This window comes from Marmota flaviventris, chromosome 3 (genome assembly GCF_047511675.1).
Source record: "Marmota flaviventris isolate mMarFla1 chromosome 3, mMarFla1.hap1, whole genome shotgun sequence".
Taxonomy (NCBI): Eukaryota; Metazoa; Chordata; class Mammalia; order Rodentia; family Sciuridae; genus Marmota; species Marmota flaviventris.
In genome coordinates this window covers 9,162,497-9,177,364 of record NC_092500.1, presented here as the reverse complement: position 1 = coordinate 9,177,364, position 14,868 = coordinate 9,162,497, and the positions used below count along the sequence as shown (strand labels likewise).

At 57.3% G+C, this 14,868-nt stretch overlaps 1 protein-coding gene across 1 annotated transcript; it reads right to left on the bottom strand.

Annotated features, from left to right (window-relative positions):
• Window positions 1-1,576: 1,576 nt before the first annotated feature.
• On the bottom strand, window positions 1,577-4,975 carry Rps19bp1 (ribosomal protein S19 binding protein 1). Its single transcript, XM_027928721.3, has 4 exons — window positions 4,757-4,975; window positions 4,483-4,611; window positions 2,351-2,448; window positions 1,577-2,129 (listed from the first exon to the last, which is right to left on the bottom strand). Exons 1-4 carry the CDS (start codon window positions 4,806-4,808, stop codon window positions 1,995-1,997), a joined length of 414 nt encoding a protein of 137 aa, XP_027784522.1. The 5' UTR covers window positions 4,809-4,975; the 3' UTR covers window positions 1,577-1,994.
• Window positions 4,976-14,868: the final 9,893 nt, after the last annotated feature.

Below are 14,868 nucleotides of genomic sequence, written 5' to 3'. Positions count from 1 at the left end.
GCCTGAAAGTTGAGATGTACAGCAGCTTTGGAAAATGACTCAGCCACCCTGATGGGAGTCATCAGTCACCCAGGGGTGTGGGGTGCCCTCATTTGGCAGGAAAACTGTTGCTAAGAGGATCCACACAGCCAAAGCTGGGATGCTGGCTGTTTCCTGCAGCTCCCTGACCCAGAGGCACTGGTAAACCCAATATCTCTTTACCTTTGAGAGGCAGGAAGCATCTGAGTGTATGGTGATGGGTGTGACCTTGTTAGGAAGGGGCCCTGGAGCCTGGTCATCCTTAAACTATGATGAGCTGAGTGCTGAGCCAGCTCCTTGCTAAGCTGCTTAAGACAGTTAACAGCTGTCCAAAGATGCTAGAATGTGGCCCTCCCACCCCCAGCAGGAGGGAAAAGTTGGAAGATCCATCATCACTCCTTTGGAACAGTCCCTGCTTGGGAGGCCCTCAAGGTCCTGCTTGCTACAGTTAGGATTGGTGGCACCCTCTCCCGCCTGCCCTGACCTGGATAGGCAGACAGTATATTGAGCTTCCTAAAGCAGGTCCTGGAAATACGACCTGACTCCAAACTGCTTTTAGGCAGTTTCCCCTCCTGTGTACCCACTAAAGTGAGCAACTAAAGGCTAGGAAGAGGCCCAGGGTGTGTGTATGGCAAACTATTAAAAACCTGCTTTTTAAAATTTTTATTTAGAAAAAGTCGTAGAGGGATACAATGTTTAACTCGGGGGCCTTACACTGCAAGGCAAGCACTGTACCTCTGAGCCACAACCCATGCCCTGCTTTTAATTTTTAAATGTGGTGTTAAGGATGGCAAGTTCTCTGCCACTGAGCTACAGCTCCAGCCCTCTGCTGCTTTCTTCAGGGGGCCTGCCAATGTGTTGGCAGATTGTCATTCCCACCTCTGACCTACCCAACCTCAAAGGATCCACAGAAACCTTGGGAGTTCTCAGGTTAGGGGAGGGGTGGTTGTTAGAGGCCCCTAATCCTCCATGGGGCCACTGTGTGCCTCTGAAGGGACTCCTAAGTTGCACCATTCATTCCACACATTACCTATCCCTTACCTGTCCTGTCACTGCCTGCTGGAAAGGGCCCAAGTCTGCCCTCCTGTGGTGGTATGGCTCAAGTACAAACTGCTCAGGCAGATCAGAGTGAGACACTGCTTCTTCTGGACTACTCCCAATGCTGGGAAACTGCCTTACTCTTTGTGACACAGGAAGGATCCAGTGGGCTTCATACCAGAGCAGGAAACCTGGGTGCTGTGGGGGAATTGGCAGAAACCACCTACTGGTGCCCACAGCAGAGCCCAGCCTCCTGCGGGTAGCTGAGGCAGCTGCACTTCTGTCCTTCCCAGACTTGCCTTCTTGCCTGGAACAAAGCTCCCAGCAGCTGCAGATGTTATTTTTGCCTCAAAAGTAACAGCAGCACACACCTAGGGAGGAGCTGGGCAAACAGCTCCCTGGATGGCCATCTGCCCTAGGCCTGGACTGGAAGAATTCTGACATGGAGCTCCTAGATCATGCAGCGGGGGAGTTCCAGAGGAGATGGAAGACACCCCATAAAAGATCAGTAGCACATAGCTCAGGTCCATGTTTATTAGGGCCCAGAAGCCCATCCAGCAGCCACCTTCATGTTCCTGGAGTGTAATCCCTAAAGGCCCATTACCGACAAACAGCCCAGAGGCCTTACCTGGGCAAAGCAAAAAGAAGTGTTCTTTTCTGGCAGGTGCAAATGGCCCCTCATGACTCTTTCAACAACCAAGCCTGAAAGATCAGCTCCAGTTTGAGTATAAATCTGCTCCAAGGCTTCTAAGCTTCTTGCTCATTAGCTCCATTCCTGTCTTCCAGTGCTTCCCGCTGTGGGGCTTCCTTGAAACAGGCTGGTGTGCATCGCCATCTGCTGGCTGTGCCTGGCTTGGCTGAGTCCCAAGGCCAGCAGAGGCAGGGAAGTCCTAGGAAGATGGGCCCAAGTGCCTCTCCCATGGGTCCCTCCAGGAAGCCTAGCTGCCAAAGTATTCTTGTTGGAACTTCTGGAAGTCTTCCTCAGTGAACACAGTACCCTCGGCTACCTTCTTCTTCTTAGTCTTGGCCACAGGCTGGTCACAGGCCTTGCGGCCCCGGTTTTGGCGCAGAATCTAGGGAGTGTACAAAGTGAGGACAAACTACTTCCATTTTCAGAAAAGCAGACCAAGGCCCACAAGGTCACAGGGGAGTATGGCTCAAGGCAGGGCTGGACCATCCTCTCCCCAACCACTCTGCTGACCTTCATGGGTTAGCCCAACTTCCACCTTGTATTCAGGGTAGAGATACCATGGATTCTGAGGAAAGGCCTCAGTCATCACTCTCCAGGACAAACCTGTTGGGTCACAGACTCCTCTACCGTGCTTCTCTTGCTGGTCATAAACTTCAGGTTTGTTCTGAGGTGGTTGTGACACTCTCGCTTCTGGTACTCAGCTGTGGGTGGCAAGCAAGGACCCTCGTTTTAGAATTACACTCTGGAAGTCTCCTGGGTCCCTGGCCCTGCCAAAGGCCCATCCTGGATAACTGCAACAGTCTGGGCACTTCCTGACCAAATCTGTTTTCCACACAGGTAGGTCCTGCTAAACCCTCACCTGTAGGCCCCTGGGGTTCCCAGTTGGTCCTGACTCTTTCAACAAATATGGCCCTAGCACAACTGTGTCAGGCTCTGTTTTGGGTGTTGGGCACACAGCAAGAAACAGATCAAAAACGCTTGCCCTCATACAACTTATACTGTAGTAAGTGGGAAAAGATGGGAAACCAGGTAAACAATAGTTTTGAGACTGATTCACTTTATAGAGAAAAATAGAATAGGAGATAGAAAGAGGAATGCCAGGGGTAGAGGGCTGCAATTTCAATATAGGAAGGTGTGTTTGAAGAACAAAGTGGTTGGCGTGGGGAGGAAGCAGGTCATACAGGGTGTCATCAAACACTGAAAACTCAGGGCTCTTATGGAGAACATCGGGAGACATGGAAGGGTGAGGTAAAGGGGAAACAAGGCTTGAGGATCACTTGAGATCCCCTTGGTGCTGATGAGAATGAGACTACTAGGGGAGTAGTGGGTGGAAGGCAGAGACCAGCAAGGAGGCTCTGGCAATAATCCAGACAAGAGGTGAGGCGTCCTAGACCAAGGGGCAGCCACAGAGGTATTTTGTGGGGTGGCTGCCAAGGCTTGCTGTTCCTTATACCCATCAATTATGTGCCCACCCTTGGGCTGGACATCAGGGCCACACACAAGCCCAAGGGAAGTCTGTGGTGTGAGGAGGTCCCAGTCCAGGGGAAACAGCAAAAGGAACCCCAGTGACAGAGTGGTGACTAAGCTCCTGTGGCACAGCACATTTCACTGGTGCTCCAGTCTGTCCCACTTCCCTGCTTCCACACCTTTCTCCTGCTGTTTCCTCGTCATTTCTAACTCTAGCAAATACATGAACACTTCTTATGCACCAAGCCCTGTGGATTCAGAGACACCCAACAGTGTTTCCCATCCTGCCCACACCTGCTCCTCCCCAAGGCTTTCTATTCTGTTAACAGCAGCACCATTCCTAAGAGTTCTTGTATAAACTGGGATCCCTCTTCACAGTCAAATCACCACTCCAGCCCATCGATGCTCCCTCCTCAATACCTTGCAACTGCACAATTCTCTGTTATCTCTGCTGCTATCAGCACTGCATTAAGCACAGCACCTCCCACTTGAATGAAGCTAAAGAGCAGGACTCTGGGGGCTGGGGATGTGGCTCAAGCAGTAACACTGCTCGCCTGGCATGCGCAGGGTTCGATCCTCAGCACCACATAAAAATAAAATAAAAATGTTGTGTCCGCTGAGAACTAAAAAATAAATATTGAAAAATTCTCTCTCTCTCTCTCTCTGAATAAAGTCTATCTTTTTTTAAAAAAAAGAGCAGGACTCTGGAGACACACTGCCTAGTGTCCATATGTTCCATCTGGGCAGGTATTTCTTTTTGCATCTGTAAAATGGGGGTGATAGCTGTGCCAACATCACCGGGTTGGTTTGGGGATCAAACGAGTTACAATTTGCATAGGGCTTAGAACAGCACCCGGAGGTATTAAACTGTTGAGTGCTCCATCTTAACCCTTGTTCACTACATGTTTCAAAGGCCACAAGCTCCTTTCTCACTCAGGACCTCTACACAAGCTATTCTTCTTAGACTAGTCTTCTCCTTTCACCTGGCCACTCTCACGCCGCCACCTGCTCTCAGCCTAAAGGTTACTTCCTCGGAGGAGGCTGACTTGGCCTTTATTCCAAACCCCTCTCAGAGCACCCGCGTCTTTTACATCCCCGCCAGGGCCGCGGTCCAGGAGGGCCCTTACTACATGTTTCCTCCACCCGCACGTCCTGGGCCCCGCTGCACCATATCCAGGGAACGTTTCAAGTCCTGCCTCAAGTGCCACCTCCTCCAGGCGCCGTCCCCAAACCTGGCGGCAGCACGTCCAGACCCTCCCGCAACTCACCCAGCGCCGATTTGGGCACCTTTCCCTTGGCTGAGTTTCGCAGTTTCTGGGCCTGGCTCGCCTTCGCCTTCCGAGTCCGCTTCAGCCGAGCTCCGCTCGGCTTGGCCTGGCTTGGCGCGGCCCGGGACGCTGTAGGGAAGAGAGACTTTGGTGGTGCTGCTGCCATCACGCCGGGGCTGAGTCGGCCCGGGTCATTCCTCACCCCGGGGCTTCTGCCTGCGGCTCCCACCGTCCTCCAGCCCGCGCCGGACGCCCCCGGGAAATCCCTCCTCACCCTCGGATTCCGCCAGCAGCTCGAGACCCCTTCGCAGCAACGCGGCCGACATGACTGCGCCTGACCCGGCCCACGCTACTTCCGCGCTGACGGCTTTATCTGTCTCCGCGGAAACCCCCGCTAGAACAGACGGTTCCGGAGTGGGCGGCGGAAGTGCCCACCTTCCACACGACGCATGCGTTAAAGGTGTACTCGGGCACGGAAGGAGGGCGGGAACTGGGAGCGGGTCAAGGCGAGGAAGGACACATTTGTTATCCAATCCTAATCCAACCGGCTCCTTGCTAGCCAAACCACGCCTTCTCCCGGAAGTCGCCTGCAGTACTCGAGCTTGGTTGGTCAATTATTCTCCTGGGCGTGGCGCGGGGCCGAGCGTTGCATTCTCTAGTTTTAGGAAAGGACGTCGTGAGGCCGCGTTTGGTTTCAGGTGCTTCTACCTAAGCAACTTACAGCAAGGGACTTTGTGTCCTCCGTTAAGCCAGACAGTAAAGACCTTTGCAAACATGCGGAATAATGTATTTTTGTTTTGAAAAAATACACTTTTTCATAAAATATTTGTTACCAGTAAGTTTTTTGTTCTGTAAAGTGAATTAATAAACATTTAAGATATTTTCTCAGTTTTAGTTTCTATTGTGTTAAATGTCAGTAGATATTAAGTTTTTAAGAGGGTAAAGGGCTTCTTAGACCTCACACTTTGAGAACGCCTTCCTGTGGGTAAGAGCCTGCTGGTTCAGGGCTCCCCCGGCAGCCCCTGCCGGGCGCTGGCACAGGCAATGCGCAGCACCACTCCGTAAGTGAGTGGCAAACCAAAAGGAACGACTGAATTCACCGAGCAAACATGTTCTGAGGGCCTCCTGTATACCTGGCACATAGTGCGGGGCACTGAGCCTCCTCAGCCAGTCTCCCCGGTAGACCTCACGGTCCAACCTTCAGCTAGCCCCCAGGGAGGCCACATCAATAACAGAACGTGCATCCAGGGTCAGGGTCCTGCTCTGCACGTCCCCAGCTCTGAGGTAGGAATTGCTTTCCCCACTTTATAGAATAGGAAATAGAAGCCAAAGAACCCAGTGAGGTCACACCAGTGGTGCCATGATTGGGCATCAAGTCAGATTGATTTGGACACTCCTGCACCAGCGAGCTGTCCAGGGGAGCAGCGCTGTGGTTCTGGGTGGGGCCTGTCAAGCCACAGAGACAGGAAAGCCCTTGGAGGATAGGAGGAGCTGACCGAGTGCGGTGATGGAGGGTGGAAGACACAGGAGTGGCCCATGGGAGAAGAAGAGATGACCTGAGGGCCCAGTGGTCTCAGGGGCGGAGCTCTTTAATTTTGTCCTAAGGACCCTGGGGGCCCTGGAACCCAGCCGTGTGGTCTGACAGGTGTCTCTTTCCTGCTTCTAAGTAACCAGACTGTTTCCTTTGTGTACTTGCTGTTTACTGTCTGGTTCCCCATCCGCGCCCCCTCAGCTCCAGGAGGGTGAAAATGGTTTTAGTATTTTATCCCTAGTCCCTGGAGCAGTGCTCCGCATATAGTTAGTGCCTCATAAAGGACAGGATGGAGAAAGGGTGAGTTTGGAATGACAGTGAGCAGCCGGTGGAGATGTCCAGGAGGTAGCGATGTCCACGAGGTGGGGACGTGGGATATGCCCAGGAGCAGACCTCCTCAGAGTGAAGGAACAAGTTGTCTCCTTCAGATGTGGGCCAGTCAGCACGTGGTCCCCAGGTGGGGGATTCTCCGGGTTCCAATGTCCCTGGGGCTGGGTGGATCCCAGCGTGTCCACCGGTCAGCCAGGGGCTCAGCCGGTGATAGGCAGAGGCGCTGCCGCCGCGTGGCGGGGAAAGGAACTGACGGAGGCTGCGGTGCTGGACGCCGTTCCCACCAGCGCACCACTAGGTGGCGCCGCAGGACAGCTTTCGTGTAGTCTGGTGCCCTCCTCGGAGTGTCCTTAGCCGTGTGGGGTCGGGACTCCCCTCTGCCTGGGCCGGCACTGGGGTCAGGCTCCCTTTTCTAGGGTGAGTGTGGGCAGGGGACAGCCCCCCGTGGGGCCCGAGTGGGCCACTCCGCAGCCTACCTGTGATGCCCGCTTCCTGCCAGGCTGTTTTGGGTCTGTAAAATGTGGGGCAGAGGGTGGGCAGCTGCCTCCTGCTGGTCTCCCTGTGGGACAGTGGGTCAAGAGGGCTCACAGGCAGGTTCTGATCCCAGCTGTGTGGCCCTGAGAGAGCTGCTTTACTGCTCTGAGCCTCAGTTTCTGCACTGGTCCCTGACAGGCCCTGGCTCCTTCCCTGGGTGCCCCTGGGTTCGTGCTCAGCTGGTCAGAGACCGCAGAGAGGCACCATGGGGTGAGCGGAGTGGTGGCCACCCTCCAGTCCCTGGGTCCCTGTTGGGCCCAGCTCTGCCTCGGCCCAGGCTCAGGGGAGAAGGGCTCTGGAGGCTCCCGTGTGAGCTGGTGTGAGGTGTGGGTGCGCGCATGCGGAGGGGGCACAGGGTCTTTTGGAGGCGGGTGCGGGGGCACTCGGAGTCCTGACTCCATTTGCTGTCCTCGTCCCGTCTTTCTCTCAGTCCTGGTCCTATCTCTGACTCTCGGGGTCTCTGCCCCTGCCTGCTCTCTGTCCCTGTGTCTCTATGTCCTCTCTCTCTCCTGCCCATTCCCAAGCTCCTGGCCTCTGGCCACCTTCAGATCAAAAACCAAATGGAACTCCCAATGTCCTTTTCAGGCTGATGGTGATGGCATCTCCTGCCCCACGCCTGTCCCTCCCCTCCCTCCCCCAGCTCTGGCCATCAGCAGCTTTGGAAAGCATTTATGGGAGAGCTCAGGAGGAAGCCCATCTCTGCGCTGATGGACTTTGGGCCTCTCTGGCCTCTGCCTCCCCTCCAGGCCTCTCAGCCTCCCTGGGCTGCCTCCCTGAGCCACGACTCTTTCTCAAGGAGCTGCTGGCGGCTCGTGAGGGAGGTTCCAAGCTTCCTTTCTCCTGGCCGCCTGTCACCAGGCCGTCGCCCCTCCTCAGTTCCCCAGAGCCACGATCCCTTGTGGTAGGGGAGGGGACCAAAGTGGCATGTTGAGCCTGGGGAGGTGGGTAGTGCTGGGGGTTCCCAGGGCCAGGAACGACACAGGGACAGGGCTCACTCAGCTGTGTGTCTGCAAACAACCCCCTTCCCTCTCTGGGCCTGTTGTCTCCTGTGGGAAGTAGCCCTTGAGAGGGATCCTCCAGCCGTCCTCCTGGCTGAGGGTGGCAGGGCCCAGACAGAGCCCTGCTCCCTGGGTCTGCAGGGAGGGCTCTGGAGCCAGGCTGCACAAGTTTAGACCCTGGCTCCACCTAGTCACGTGACCTTGGACGAGTCACATAACCTGTGTGCCTCCGTTTCCTCATTTGTGAGTTAAATATAATAGTCCCCACCCCACAGTCCCCTTGCACTTGGGGAGCCCGTGCAAAGCCCCTGACGTTCCACTGGACACAGAGCCGGGCTGTTGTGGGGCGCCCGTGGGACTTGTGCCCGCAACTGTGAGCCAGACCTGCACAAATAGGTGGCGCGGGGTCTCCGTGTCCTGGGGTCTGCACCAGGTAGGCTGGAGGCCACAGAGTGACGCTCAGGAGCCTGGAACCTGAGGACTATTCAAACAGCCTTCGCCATCCCCAGAGCTGTGTGGCCTCGGGCTGCACCACCTCTCTGGGCCAGGCCGGGGTGGCTGGGGCTCTCGCATGGCGGACCAGGACCCAGTAAGGCCTACGAGTGATGGGGTGCTGTCCACAGACAGCAGCCGCAGGCCAGCAGCCCCGTGGGGGACTGGGGAGAGGCACCTTGGCTTCTCTTCCATGGTTTTTAATAGGCAGGAAGAATCTGCTGGAAATTCTCCGTGGAGACCTGGGGTCAGACAGGGGAATGGGGCCGGGCTCAAATGTGGGTCTTTTGGATGGCCCCAGCCCCCTGGTGGCCAAAGACAGCTCTGTACCAAATGTGCCCTGGGAGCATGTCCTCCCCTCTCAGGCCGCAGGTGCCCCTGGGCTGAAGGGGGGGGGTCCCCAGTCCTGCCAGGCCCCTGGGGCCACTGAACGGTTATGGGGAGAGAAAGGGTGAGTGGGAAGGCCCCCCTGCCCCCCCAGCCCCTGGCCCCCTGTGGCTTGCCAACAGGGAGGAGTCTGAGGGCGGCCTGAGGCAGGGTGCTGGAGCCCAGCTCTGGAGATGCGACCTCACCCTGAAGTCTGGAGTGAGTCCCTCTCTGCTCTGGGCCTCAGTGTCCCCATCTGTGCAGTGGGGACAGCTATCACCTAGGTGGGTAGGAGGGTGGTATAGAGGTGACGCTTTAGGGCCTCCGAAGGGAGGAGGTGGGGGCTGGGCTGGTTCTGGGGCCTCAGAGAGTTCAGGGACGAGGGGGATTCCGGCTCCCAAGGGGGTAGGTGGGGCCGAGGGTTCTGGCTATTTTAGCCTTTAAGTCTAATTATGTCTCCATTAAATTGCCAATTGTCAGGGCTGGGTTGTGGCTCAGCAGTCGAGCGCTCGTCTAGCACGAGTGAGGCCCTGGGTTCCGTCCTCAGCACCACAGAAAAAAATAAATAAAACAATATTTAAAAAAGTAAATTGCCGATTGTCAACACACACCTAGAAGAGAGGTCCTGTTGTCCCAGTCACCAGGTGGGGGTGGGGAGGGGCGAGGCCCCCATCTTCTGACAAAGCCGGCCTTGCCTAGACGTCCCTTCTCCCCGCCCGGAGCTCAGGGCTTCTCCCCCACAGCTTGGGGGCCTCCTGCTCTAAGGCTGGGTCTTCAGGGGCGGGGACAGGGTTACCCTGCACAAACCCCCTTCCTGGCCTCAGTTTCCCCTTCTGTGACTTGGGGGTTGCGAGACCTGTCTCGCAGGGTTGTCCTGAGGATTCAGTTAATGAGTGTCTGCCTCTGAGGACGGGGGTCTGCCCTCCGGGTGCTCACTGGAGCCAGGGACCTGGACCTGTCCCCATGTGGAGTGGAGTCAAGGCTGCCTCCTGCCCTGGGGACTCAGCTCCAGCTGTGGATGAGGAGCCCAGAGCTGGTGTGGGAGCGACCCCCCACCTGCTCACATCCTGAAGCCTTTTAACTTTAGGCCATTCTTCCCTTAGGAGGGGGATCCACGTATCTAAAAACGCAGGGGGGATCCTCTTCCCAACACAAGGAAGGGTAAAGAGAAGAATCTAGGAAGGGAGAGAGAGCGGCAGAGCCAGCAGGAAGGGATGAATACCGGCAGGAAGTAATTATTTCCCCTCTCGCCTCTGCTGCAAGGAAGCTCCGATTGGATCGGATAATCCAGTCACCATTAATAATTCAGTGTGATTAATTAATTACATGATTGTATTATACTCCTCTATTATTCAACTGCTATAAGTGTTCATTTCAACTTTCTGGAACTTCTAGCTCACGTCTGTTCTGTAAATGATTTCTGATCTTTTATTTTACTTTTAAAGAAAACTCCTTTAGAAATAGCTGAGAGTATAAATTATAAATCAGCAATTAGGACCAGAGAGAGAGAGAGGAGAGACTGGGCACATGGCTGTTCTGTGCCAACCTTTCAGTCCCTAAGCCTCAGTGATCGTGGCATTATGCGTGGAGCCAGGAGGAGAAGGACGCGGTGTGCGGGTGGTGGGGCGATGGCTGGAAAGTGCTTCGGAGCTTTTAATGCTACACTGATAAGAGCGCAGCCCAGCAAGAACAAGGGTTCTGCACAAGACAGGGGCCTGAGCATGTGCATCAGATTCTCTTGCCCGTCACAGCAGGACATTTACACCATCTCCCCTGCCCTCACCCAGCAGCCTTGGCCCTTAGGAGGACACAGGAAATGTGTTCAGCTGATGGAGTGTTGGAGGAGGGGAGGGTGGAGTCCCAAGCCCAGCTTGGCCTTGAAAGCAACCCTTGCAATCTGCAGCTCTTTTTTTTTGCTGCCATGATCTTGGGAACAGGTGTTATGGGTGACAGGGAGCTGCTCAGCCTATAAGCAATAAACTATTGTATTAAAATTCAGAGCTCTCAGGGTCTGTTTGTTACAGCAGTGTAGCTTAACATAGCCTAACTAATACACCTCTTGCTTCCCCTCTAGATAATCCCTGGTGCCCCTCAGCAGGCCAGGCTGGGCTCTGGGATGACCAGCTCTGGGATGAGGGCTCAGAAGTAGGATGAGGAAGGGCAGGCTGGTCCCCCTGAAGGCTCAGCCATCACAGATGCACAAGGCACAGAAGCCCTGGTCTCTGCTGCCCCTCCACCCTGGCCAGGAGCTGGGCTGGAGCTCCCTGGGTCTGCTAGCCTTCCACTAGGCCTGGGGGCTTCCCCAGCTGTAGAGGAGAGAGGCTGAAGGTGTCTCAGAGGGGCACTAACAGGGAAGCAGGGTGGGGGCTGGGCTTTTGCTGCCCCCTGCCGTGTCCTTCATGGTAGCTGGGGAGGGTCAACCCACCCTGAGCCCCCTCTGTCCCTTCACCCCACAAGATGAGCCTGGGAGTGCAAGGGGCAGTGCTGGGCAGTTCTGGGGTTGTCCTTAGGCCCAGAGCTCCTGGCTGGTGTGTCCTGAAGGGTGTGGCCCAGGAAGAGTCATGGGGTCTCAGAGGAGGAGGACACTCAGGGATGGGGCAAGAGACTCCACTGAGCACCTCCAGCAGGGGCTGTTTCCGTCCAGCCCAGAATATCCCCAGCCCACACTTGTCCCTCTGTGTGCTCTGGGGACAGAGTGTGGCATCCCGCTGTCCCTGCTGTCCAAGGATCTGAACCTGGTGTGACTGGGGCCTGGGGGCAGGAGGAGAGGAGGGGAGGTGGCTGGGGGTCTCAGACACCAGGTCGAGCCCAGGTGTCCTGAGGGTCACGCACGACGAGACTGCAGGGCCCTCCCTCGCAAATAATCAAGCGTTTTCAGGCAACAATGGCCAGTATTGAAATAGATGGGAGGCCCTTTGCCCAGGAGGGTGTCAGCCTGGGCATTCCTGAGGCAGCCTGCAGCCCACCTGGTACCCTGGTGGCTGCCACGGGCTCTGGAGCCACATTCCCAGGCTCAGATCCAGAGGCTTAGCCTGCTCTTCTGCATCATGAAGAGCATAATCAGGTGTCCGGGCCTGGGCTTGGCTGGGACAGCATCGCTCTGAGGCGGGGTGGCTGCTCAGATTGCTTTCGATGGCAGCTCGTGATCCCCCTTCCCGCTCCTGGTTTTCCTTAGCTTCAGCTCTCCGTGGGCCCCGTAGGTGAATACCGCAGGGGGCGCCTGTCTGTCTTGGTCTCCTCTCAGTGGTGGGTGCCCAGCACCTACCATGTTTCAGACGCTGTTGTTGAACACTGGAGCATCGATTTGCTGAGGTTAGAAAAATGCATTGAGCACCTACTATGTGCAGGGGCTGTTTGGATTCAGCACAAGGAGGGGTTGAGGCAGGGAAGCAGGAGCCGGCACCAGTGTGGGCAGAGATGGCCAAGCCCAGGGTGGGGGCTGGGGTGCAGCTGGTGTCAACAGACTCGTGACGGGCGGCAGAAGGGCTGGCTGGAGGAAGGAGTGTTCCTTGGTTGTGTGGCTATAACCTGTCCCAGGGAGACGGCCCCTTTGCTGGCAGCCTATTCCTTGCGAGGACAGACAGACTCGGGGGTTTCCCCTCAGCGGGGGACCCGGGTGGGGACTGTGAAGTCAGCCCTGGCTGCAGAATCTGTGCTGCTGAGGTGGTGCTGGGAGGTGCCTGGCCAGTGGGGAAGCTGCTCAGGGGACATGGTACCCGGGCAGCCTCAGCCCAGGAGGGAGCCCGGGTGGCCAGTGGCCTGGCCTGGTGGGTGCCGGCAGGAGAGGCTCCCGAGAGTCCTGAGCAGCTCCGAGTGATTCCTGCCCTGGGAAACGGGCACAGGGAGGCCGAGGCATCCCTGGACCCTGCGGGTGAGCTCCTGCCACGGCCTGGACGTGAGCGCCCGTGTCCACGCAGGAAGGTTCAGAGGTGGAGTGACGGGACTGTGACGGGACTGTGACAGCTGTGACCTAATCAGTCCCTTCTAGGTTGAAAGGGCTGCTGGGTGGTGACTAGGTGGGCAAGGCGGGAGGAGGTGGCTCCCTGGCTTAGAGCACCCCACCCCTCACCCCTCTCTTTCCTTCCCGACCCGCCAGGAGCTGGCAGCTTCCCCCGCCACACAAATCCTTTGTGCCTGGGTCCCCACGTCCTGGGCACAGACAGGACGCTGCAGACAGGCCACCAGAGCCCACTGGTCCTAGGCGTGGAGGGCTAAGCTGTGCCCTCGACTCAGGTCTGGTCCCCCAAGTGTCCCCTTCTCTGCCTCAGCCCTCTCTTCGGTCCTCTGCTCAGTGACCTCTGCCAGCGAGTGTCCTCCAGCCCTGATCCTGGGGAAGGGTCAGAACCTGGTGCTTAAGGGCACGACACGCAGCCAGGCCCTGGGACCCGTTCCTGGCCCCACTGTCTGTGGACTGTGTGACTTGAGCGAATGGCCTCTGTTTCCGCGCCTCAGTTTCCCCTCCTGTGCTCTGTGAAAACGACTGGCCTGGGGTGGCCGCGACGCCCAGGGAGTGGGTTCTAGGTGCTTCTGAGCCGAGCTCTTGCGTCAGTAGCTCCGTCTCTGGAGCAAACCCCGAGATCATCGGCTTCCAAAGGAAACGCTTGCTTGGCTCACGGGTGTTGGAGGTCCTCCGCGACCGCCGCCCTGTTGCTCTGGCCCTGTGGTGGCACAGCATGTCATGGCAGAGGTACATCCCTGACCCTCTCACAGCCGGTACAAAAAATGGAGGAGGCTGGTGACCACCCTCCGCTTAGGACTGCACCTCCAGTGACCCGAGGGCCTCCCACTGGGTCCCACCTCTGCCCCCCACTCATGTCCATCCCTTGCCATCTTTATTCTTTATTTTGAGACAGGGTCTCACTAAGTTGTCCAGGCTGACCTTGAACTTGAACTCCGGATCCTCCTGCCTCAGCCTCCTGAGTAGCTGGGATTCTCCGTGTGCACCGTGCGCCTGGCTGGGCCCCACCTCTTAAAGCCCGCACCCCACTAGCACCACATTGGGGGCCAAGGCTTTGACACATGGGCCTTTGGGGACATTCCAGGTCCAAACAGTGGGGACACCGGTCCTTTCATAAGATCTTAGTGACAGACTCGTCCTCACACTTGGGCTGTGACACTGTGTCTGACCCATTGGTGGGTGTAGAGATTGAGAGGGGAACCTGCTCATGACAGTAGAGAGGCTGGGCCGGCGGTCAGACTGGTGGGTGTCCAGGCTCCTCCGTCAGTAGGCCTTTGGGGATGCCACCCCTTTCTGTGCCTGTGTCCCCTTCTTCAACCGGGGCGTCAGGCTCACCTTGCCGGGCTCTGAGGACCACCCCTTCTGCTGCAGGACCTTCAGCCAGGTGACGGACCTCTCTGGGCTTCAGGTCCCTCATCTGTACAATGGTGGGAAGAGTGACAGCTGCCACCCAGGGTGCTGTGACGATGACATGGGTTAAAATGTGACAAGTGTTCAGAACAGGGCCTGGGGCACGAGGAACGCCTGCTATTGTTATTACTGGTTACCTTTTGGTGATAGAGGCTGGGGACCTCTATAGAGGCAGGAACCTCGCACCTGCCCAGCAAGGGTTCTGCCCCTCAGCCACGACCCCTGACCCTACTCGATGAAACTTGCCAACAGGGAACACCTTCGGGGGGTCCATGGGCGGTGGATGCTCAACCCTGGAGTGTCCACCAGGGACGGCTGGGTGGTGTGAGACCCCGGTACAGGTGGAGCTTGTGAGCAGGGTCCTCATGGGTACCAGAGGGCGAGGGGCCCCCGCGTCTCCTCCCCTCCCTCCCCTCCCTCCCCTCCTCTCCTCCCCTCCCCTCCCTCCCTTCCCTCCCCTTCCCTCCTCCCCTCCCCTCCCCTCCTCCCCTCCCCTCCCTCCCTCCCCTCCCCTCCCCTCCCTCCCTCCCCTCCCCTTCCCTCCCCTCCCTCCCCTCCCCTCCCCTCCCTCCCTCCCCTCCCCTCCCCTCCTCCCCTCCCCTCCCTCCCTCCCCTCCCCTCCCCTCCCCTCCCTCCCTCCCCTCCCCTTCCCTCCTCCCCTCCCTCCCTTCCCTCCCCTTCCCTCCTCCCCTCCCCTCCCCTCCTCCCCTCCCCTCCCTCCCTTCCCTCCCCTCCCCTCCTCCCCTCCCTCCCTTCCCTCCCCTTCC

Bases quoted from the DNA above. Each gene is read 5' to 3' on its own strand.
- Rps19bp1 (XM_027928721.3), bottom strand. From the start codon at position 4,808: ATGTCGGCCGCGTTGCTGCGAAGGGGTCTCGAGCTGCTGGCGGAATCC. The intron at 2,449-4,482 runs GTGAGTTGCGGG...TGCCACCCACAG, and splicing joins GGTGCCCAAATCGGCGCTGG to CTGAGTACCAGAAGCGAGAG. The intron at 2,130-2,350 runs GTTTGTCCTGGA...TACACTCCCTAG, and splicing joins AGGAGTCTGTGACCCAACAG to ATTCTGCGCCAAAACCGGGG.